The sequence below is a fragment of the Phalaenopsis equestris genome, unplaced genomic scaffold (genome assembly GCF_001263595.1).
Source record: "Phalaenopsis equestris unplaced genomic scaffold, ASM126359v1 Scaffold000002, whole genome shotgun sequence".
Classification (NCBI taxonomy): Eukaryota; Viridiplantae; Streptophyta; class Magnoliopsida; order Asparagales; family Orchidaceae; genus Phalaenopsis; species Phalaenopsis equestris.
This window is the reverse complement of record NW_018164444.1, coordinates 4,525,652-4,534,947: the sequence shown is the minus strand read 5'-3', so window position 1 is coordinate 4,534,947 and position 9,296 is coordinate 4,525,652. Positions and strand designations below refer to the sequence as shown.

Below are 9,296 nucleotides of genomic sequence, written 5' to 3'. Positions count from 1 at the left end.
CAGGGAGGACACTCATTTTGTTATGTCGCCGCGCGCGAGTAAATCGGATTTTATTTTATATATATATATATATATATATATATATATGCAAATGTGAATGTTTGGGTGTTGAGTATATAAATTTATAATAATTGTACGGTATGCATGTAAGAGCGCATTTATTACAATGTAAAGACTATTATAAGATTAATCGTGCTATGTGTTTTCTCTTTAGATTTCAATTTGTGTGCTCATAATTTTTTTTTTATAAGACAAGCAAAACCCACATAATTTAGGTCCTAAATTTACTTTTATTAGTGAATGGTTAAATAATAGCTAACATTTAATTACTATATTTATGTGCAAAAATATATGATAAATAATGCAAGTTGATATGGTCTATGTTGAAAATAATATGAAAAATATACTAATAAACTATAAATAGACAAATTTATTAACAATAAATAATATAGTCAATTATTTATTTGTTTTGAATGAATGATCTAGCTACTTGTGATCAATTGAACTATATCTATGTTTATAGATGATGAATACATTGCACTAGTTCAAATAAGAAAATAATGATATCTTAAGAGAGAGCAGTTGACATGTTAATCATAATGATTAAGAATACTTGACAAATTCAAACGTAGTGCCGCGTACTCAGATCAGTTGGTCAAATATTTGCTTATCATTGTACATCTCCTCTGGTTCAGGGTTCAATTTCCACCGAGTGTAAAGTGTGGTACTCAAATTCGTAGGCGCATGAGGGATGATTGGGACTCGTATAATAGCCTCCGGTCATTCCTTCATAAAAAAATAAAAAAAATAAAAAAATAATCCAACATAAAAGTTATGTAATCATGTAGATAAAAACATGGAGATGAGAGTACAGATTATAAGTACATATGCAATTAAGCTAAATCTTTCTATTGGTCTAAGCACACTTGTTTATATATATATATATATAAGCGAAATTATCATATTCTTGTGATCGATTACAAATGCACCTATCTGGAACAAAGTACAGAATATCTCACTCCTTGTGGTAGGCTTATCAGCACATAAATTAATAGGGAACATAATGTTTATGTATAGCACCTTGGTGCCGTAAACTTATGGATTAAAAAGGCCTATTTCACTCCTACAAATATAGTCATGGTGATATTTTTCATGTGATGCCATAGATTTGATTGTTATGCATGCATATATGAATATTTAGATGTTAGATATGTAAATACATAAAAATTACATGGTACGCATGTAAATGTCCAAAATTAAAAATAAAAAATGTCAAAAGTTTAAAAACAATATAACTTAAATTTAAAGTATACATATGCAACTTAACCTGTTCATGGCATCCTTTAATTAAAATACAAACACGTCAAAATGAATTTAACTTGATTTATGTTGAGTCAACCAAATATTATTTCGGATTTAATAATATTTCGATTTGATAAATCCTAATTTATTAGGCTTTCTAAATCCTAAATATATATAAAGAAATTTTCTTGTTTTTTTAGGAGGAAATATTCTTATGCTCGTACGTGTCATTATCAACCATCGTTATATAATTTTGAAATCTTTTTTCATTTATAACTCGTTCGTATTACATTTTGTGGCTATCCACTGTTCGTGCTCTCTCTTTTTCTTTTTTTCACAAACGCTCTTGTATATGAGAAAATATTATGTGTGGCGAACGACACAATCGGACGACAGCCATACCAACTGTTGTCCCGACTTATTGTCGCCGCATGTAATATTTGCACCTTCTATATACGGCGTGTGCCGCGTGCCGTGTGCTTACCATACACTAATCAATCCATCTCCTAAAAATATTAATGACTACAAATAACTCTTTGTTTACCAAACCATGTGAAATGTGAGGTGCAAAATAATACAGAATCCAAAATTACCTCCCTACCGTTGCTTTTTTTTTCTTAAAAAAAAATAATAATAAAAATAGATGAATTTGTAATAAATATAATAATTTTAATTAACATATATTTCATTAAAATTAATCAAGCTTTTTTTTTTTAATTTTATTTTTCTGCTCTCCCACAGAGGGAGAAAGGCCTTCGCAGGATGAACAAATAAAGAAATATTCTTTGTTATGGCTTCGATGACTCAGAAGAAAAAATGTTGGAAAAAGGTTTGTATTATTATATCCTATTTATTTTTTATATATATTCGTCTTATTTCATCATCTTCACTATTTTTTCTTCCTCTAATCCATTACTTTTATCCACATTATATTGATTTCACATTATTTTCTTTCTTTTTCTTTGAAATTAAATTTAGATATCCATCTTCTAGATATATTTTTATCCTTCCTATTTCTATAAATCTTTTATTTTGATTTTATTATATATTTATTTTAATTTTTTTTTATTTCTGATAATTCTAATTTATTTATTATTGATAATTCCCTCCTGCACAATAAATAAACTTATGATTACATACATACCATAGAGTTTCTTTCAATTCACGTACTTATGTCTTTTACTTCGAGCACTAGACATTTCAGCTAGGGAGGAAATGCCCAACCACCAGACCACCATCTCATCTGCCAATATCCTCATATTTATTTATAAAACTCCACGATCTTCACTAAAATTAACTCATACAAAGTCGAAATAGCACGAATATAATTTTTTACATGTCCGAGAGAGAGAGAGGGGTCCCGTGTGCAAATTACATATTTATTTCAATAAGATTTGAACTAACACAACATATTCCAATTTTGCAATTAGAAGCTCACTCTGGAATTGAAGGTTTACATGCACTGCAAAGGCTGTGAAAGTCTGGTGTTCATGACCCTAAGAAAAATGAAAGGTGCGATAAATGTTTGCTAAACTTTATTAATTATATTTCAGCTTTTGTAAATTACATTTATGCCCTATAAAAATTTAATTTTAATTAGGGGTTGAGGAGGTCAAAGTTGACATGGATGGCAACAAGGCCGTCGTAATCGGTCAAATAAAGCCAGAAAAAATTGTGAAGAAGCTCAGAAAGAAAGCAGGCAAGAAGGCAGAGATTCTAACGGTAGAAGAAGAGATTTTGGTAAGTAAAAAAGGTGAGGATTTGAATGAGGTGAAAATGGATAATATTATTGTTTTTGAGGACCTTAGTGAAAATAACCATGACGAATATTTCTTTTTGTTTAGTGATGAAAACCCTAATGCATGTCTTATTATGTAGAAAGTGGTGTATATGCTTTTATTTTTTAGGGAAATTTACATGCATGCCCCACAATTCTTATGTATTTACATATCTAACACCTAAAATTTAATATTTATATTTATTTTACTTTCGTGTTATAATACCATGCATGGAAATTTATAGTTTACTTTTGAAGAAGTTATTAATAGTATAGATATGCAAATTTATAAGATTTGTGTGGTATGTATGTAATTAATATTATTGATGATTAAATGTCACAAAAAATGTAATTAGATAAATTATTTTTGCATGATGTGTAATTGATAATGTAAAGTATGTGATTATATTTTTATACATGTATTTTTAAGAAATTTTTTACTGAAATGAAATTACAAATATGGTTTAAGCTGTGGTAATATTGCATTTTCTAATTAAATATTTAGGGGATTATTTCTCAAATAAATAAAAAATATATTAAGAAAACAATTTTCCATTATTGAGATATTTTTTACTCTGACATTTATTGCACATTTAAATTTAATGAAAAATGGGCAGAAACTTTTAACAAAAAGTTAAAATATTAGTTGTGATTAATTATAGATATAATAGTTTTTTATTTTTTTTCAGTCAATTCTCGTTTGACGAAATTAAATCAGTAAATAAAAAGTAATTTCAACTAAATTATTTTGGCTCTTTTACATACATACCGCAAACTCCTATATATTTACATATATAACACCTAAATTTCATATTTACATGCATAGCACTAAAATACTTAATGTTGCATGAAAAAAAAGCAACTATTATTAATTTTTTTAAAAGTGAATTACATTTATATATATATACCTATGTGTGTGTGTGTTGGCTTACTTATATTTTAAAAGGTGTATTTTAATTATTAAAAATTAAAATAATGACATTTTTGATGTGATATAGAAGATTTGGATAGCATAAATGTAAAAAGAAGAATATAAGTGTTTGATAAAAAATATATAAGAATTTGATGATACTCATGTAAATGTTCCTAAATATAAATATACAATTTTAGATGAGATATATCAATATATTGGAATTATGTGGAATGCTTTAAATTTTCCAATTATTTTTACTTTTTTTTTTTGGAAAAAATGAGAGAGTCGCGTTCAGTTTTTATTAGATTAAATAACAATTACGAGCTCCTAAAGGAGGTAAAAATTGAAAACATTTGTAAAGTGTAAAATTTAAAGCTCTGTAGGTATGAAATGAACAAAAAGAATGTGAAAGTCACAAAACTAATCAACTTGCTTGTTGAGAAATTAGAGCGAAGGAAAATAGTAATCGTCAAAAATCCAGAAGAAGACAAAGAGATTTACGATGTTTGACAAATGTGTCTACATCTTTAGGAGCAGAGCAGCCGCTTCCTTTTCAATATTAAGAAAAGAGTACAAAATACAATGTTCAACTCTCGGAATCTCATAGACTCAGAGAGTCGTCTAGGGTTACAACCAGGACATATATATAACCTTATAGTACAATATGTAATTACTTAAATTACCCTTGTACTAAACCGCGAGGTGTTGCCCACATAATAAAACTCCCCCGATTGGACAGATCATTCCGCTCCACTCCGCTCGTGGGCTCCTCTCCGCTCCAGCATTTGTTCCATTTGTGGTATACGAGCTCAATAAAACCTACCGCCTCCAAAGAAAATTCTATTCAAAATTATTGAATCGCAAGTGTTGCAGGGTCAACAACATTTGAAGCTAGACATGGGAAGTGCAAAGGACTACTGCTTTCACATGAAAAAATGTGGAGCATTGATTCATCTATAATGCAGATGAAAATGCCACAAACCTAACACGAAAAAAACAAAGACATCGGTCGGGTGATCATAATAAATAAGGAGAGATTTGAAAGTGAATAACCTTTAATAAATTGAATGATAAACCAAAGCATCCATTTGATTATAAAGAAACATTTTTGTCTACCATGTCAAAAACTTTATTAAAATCAATCTATAAACAAAAAGTAGTAGGATGAGTGGAACAATATAATCTCTGAATAATCTCATTAATTAGGATAATACTACCAACAATGTCTCTTCTAAAAAACAAAAGACAACATGGGCTATGTGAACAAAAGTTCATACAAGAAATACTTCATCTTTAAAACACCAATTTTAGAAATTGTAATTATGACCCAATTCCTTACTTGAATAGGAGAAAATGAGGAGCTGGCTACTAAAGTTTAACTCTTGAAGTTCCAACAGCTGTCATCATTACCTGATATCGTGGCCGACCGCCATATTTTATTGTCGACAACCATGGATCTTCTTCGAATACCACTAGCAATTGTTGCGGCCATCTATGATTGTCTTAACCATCAACTATGACTTTTGTAGCTAATCATAGTTATTGTAGCCACTGACTACAGTTCTTATAACTCAATTATGATTGTTATAATTAAACTATCTTATAAAATTATGATCGTCATTTTTTATAATTTTATCTTCTCTATTCAAAAGAAGGATAAATATGTACTTTCAATTTTCTGGCTCATTGTATTGACCGAGCCAAGCCTTACTATTTTTTCCCCTTCCAAGCTTCAAAGCATCATTCTCTTACATTTCTATTTGTGTTTATCTGCTGGAAATTTACACTATGCTAAGACATAAGTGTTCTTTATCGCTGAGAATTTTATAGTATATAACAAAAATAAATATTAATTTTTAAATGTTAGATATGTAAATACATTATGATATGAGTGTCTCAAATTGTGTTCATAAATGCTTTGTAAAAAAACTCGTGGCTAATTTGTTTAAATGTCATGGTTAATGGCAAATCCGAGAGTATTTTAAGATTTATATAGTTCATCATTAAGAGAAAAAAAATATTTATATATTAGATAAATTTTATATATTTATGATATATCTCCATCATCCGGCATGAATCTCGAGGTATCCAACACGAATCTCGAGATATGACATGGATCTCAAAACTATCTTTTGAGCAAGAAATATTTAAACTTCAATTAAAAGTCATTTGAAGTTTCGATTTCAACAAATTATGGTCAAACTGACCAACTCGATGAGAAGGACCCGATGGTACTAAAATTAATCAAATTCAAGTCATATCAAGCTCATATCAAACCATTAAATCAATTTTCAAAGCTTTCGGGGCATATTTCGAAGGTTAAACAAACGTCAAATCTGATGAGCTTATAGCTAAATCAAACGTCTCGACAAGACAAATATAACGAGCTCAAGATCATTCAATTTTGACATCATTAAGACACTCAAAGTCCATCAAGCATCGTATGATAAAAAAAAATCACTCTGGACCATCTGATCAAAGTGATTCATATTCATGTATTAAGTGCATCTAAAGCTCTATAAATAGAGCATCACCTCTCTCATGAGGGAGAATGAGAGCTTGAAGTATGAAGAAGAGCATCAAGCTTAGAGGAGCTGAAGCCCAGCCTCACTTTTGCCGTAGTCGACCACCTCCGACTTTCATCGACCACCGTCGATAATCTCTCGCCGGTTGTCGCTGATCACCATAGACCGCCACCTAATTCTTATAAGTTAATTTGTTCACCGACATTGTAACTCTGAAATATGTTCAACCCTTTCCCGCCTGTGAGATGAGAGATTGTAGATATAATATACATTTTATAGTGGGTTTCTTCAGCTGGTTATACTCAATGGTTCTTTCTTTTTATGAGTTTTCCATGTAAAAACTTTCAATATCTCTATGAATTATTTTCTTTTATCTGAATGTGTGTTAAATTTTCATGCAATACTAAAATTATAATTCATTATTATGTCGCCACAAATTTTCTAGCAAATATCTATTGACATATATTTTTTAATTTCGGAACCATAACAAAATATATTTATATTAAAAAATTGGTATTCATAATACTTTATAATGTAATAGTTAAAAAATTAAATATTATATAAATAAACAATAAAAATTAGGTTTGATATATATATTAGAAATGAAAAGCCGTGTGCTGATTGGTAAGAATCCTCATAAGAAAATCGTGATGATCGAACGGCAGGCCGTCGTTTAAAGTGCAGCAAAGCGAACGGCCGACATTTTCTGATGAGTTACTTGCAGTTACAGGTACGGCAAGCTCACTCATGGCATCTTTATACTGTAACTGGCGCCATCCCTGTTAAAGAATTAGTAGAGCAATAAAGAGAGCGCATGGATTTCTCTTCTTCTCCTTCTTCTCTTTAATCTCCTCATCTCCTCAGCCATTTGACTTCAAATTCGCCCCCATTAATCAGAGAAAGAAACGTAATAGTCATCGGAATTCAAACCGATGCCTTCCTCGCCGCCGCCGCCGGAGATCGCCTAATCCGCCGCCAACATGTTCATCCGGTGCCCCTCCGTCTGGAAGCGGAAGACGGGGGCGGTGCCGGTTTACCTCAACGTCTACGATCTCACACCCATCAACGGGTACGCTTACTGGTTCGGTCTCGGTGTCTACCATTCCGGTGTTCAAGGTCAGATCCGTCCAACTTCTACTTCTACTTCTTCCCCGAATCGATTTGATCAGGGTGGGATTTCGAATGCTTTTCCGACGGATCGATTGATTTGGGGGTTAAGGTTTTGCAGTGCACGGAGTGGAGTACGCATACGGGGCGCACGATCATCCAACCACGGGAATCTTCGATGCGGAGCCGCGATCGTGCCCTGGGTTCGTGTTCCGAAAATCGATTTTGGTTGGGGGGACGGATTTAGGGCCGGAAGAGGTGCAGGATCTGATGGAGGAGCTCGCCGGGAGCTACACCGGTGATACCTACAATCTCATCTCCAAGAACTGCAATCATTTCTGCAACGACGTGTGCATTCGCCTGACCGGCAATGCCATACCCAGCTGGGTCAATCGCCTCGCGAATCTCGGTATCCTTTCCATAGTTTATCTCAAATCGACTCGAATCCCCGATTAGGCTTTCGATTTCGATTTCAATTTTGTTCCTCTTCTGATTGCGAATCTGGTATTCTTCTCCGATTGAATAGGGTTTTTCTGCAAATGCGTACTTCCGGTGCACGTAGCGGCGGTTAAAAGCCGCTCGGAGGAGGGGAACGCCGGCGGCTTCGACGGCGAGCGACGGCGGTTGAGGAGCGGCTCTACGCGTTACGGCGATGTAGGCGACGGCGAGAAGCAGTCGTCGGTCAACTCAGAAGAAAAGGGAGGGGATCATCGGCGGCGTCCGCCTCCGCCGGCGGTGCCGAAGAATCCTCCTGAACTTTGTAACGTGCCTGAGGATGATCCGATATAAAGTAGATGTGTTTTTTTTTAAGAAAGTAATTTATTTGAATTCCCTTAATTTTATTTTATTTCGGTTATTTGTGCTTTTATTTGGTGGTTAATGTTATACAAATTTGGGTGGGTTCGGCTCGAAATTCTTTCATTAAAATTAATTAAAAAAATAGATATAAGATGTTACATTTAAATTTGGATGAAATTGAATTTTAATTCAGTTTGCTCCTTCGGTGTTACATAAATCAAAATTTAATTTTTGATATATTAAAAATAAGAAAGCACATATAAATGCAATGACATTAATAAAAATAATTGTTAATCACAACTCACTCGCCTCTTCCGTTGCGGTTCTGCAAATATAAACGTGTTTTTCGATCAATTCGATTTAAAAAAAAAAAATAGAACATTAAATGCTTAAATCATAAAACAAAATATGCAAAATTTAAAATTATAATATGAAGTATTATTTTAAAAATTAAACCAAATCAATAAATTGGTAGAATTTTATTGATTTATTCAAGTAGTGTACACCTTTAAAAGAATTATATAATTATTGCATGAATTATTATGATTTAAATTTAGCATAAATATATAGAATATAACTTTTTTTTTTATTTTCAGTTAAAATGAATTAAATATAATTAAATAGGAAGTTATTTGTGTTTGATTTACTTTTAATTGAAATTTAATGTTTACCAGTCACGTACGGGTATGTTCGGTGTTTGTGCCAAGGAGGGGATCTGGACATTACTACAGAAGCGGTGATAATGCGCACGTGCGTTGGTGGGCTGCACTTCACCTAGGAGTGCCCTGCCTTCGGAGTGGAGGGCTAGTGCGTTAATGGACGGTGGCCCTTAGCGAGGGAGAGAGAGAGAGTTTTGAATCTTCTGATATTGTTT

The 9,296-nt window shown here is 32.3% G+C and overlaps 1 protein-coding gene across 1 annotated transcript; it reads left to right on the top strand.

Moving 5' to 3' along the window:
- Positions 1-2,053: 2,053 nt before the first annotated feature.
- LOC110038247 lies at positions 2,054-8,317 on the top strand (the record flags this gene model as incomplete). Its single annotated transcript, XM_020743021.1, is given in 8 exon segments — positions 2,054-2,131; positions 2,733-2,814; positions 2,903-3,176; positions 7,183-7,247; positions 7,363-7,546; positions 7,548-7,633; positions 7,746-8,033; positions 8,151-8,317. Coding segments are annotated over 8 exon segments (1,185 nt in total), but the record flags the coding sequence as incomplete, so codon positions are not given.
- Between the last annotated feature and the right edge of the window lie 979 nt (positions 8,318-9,296).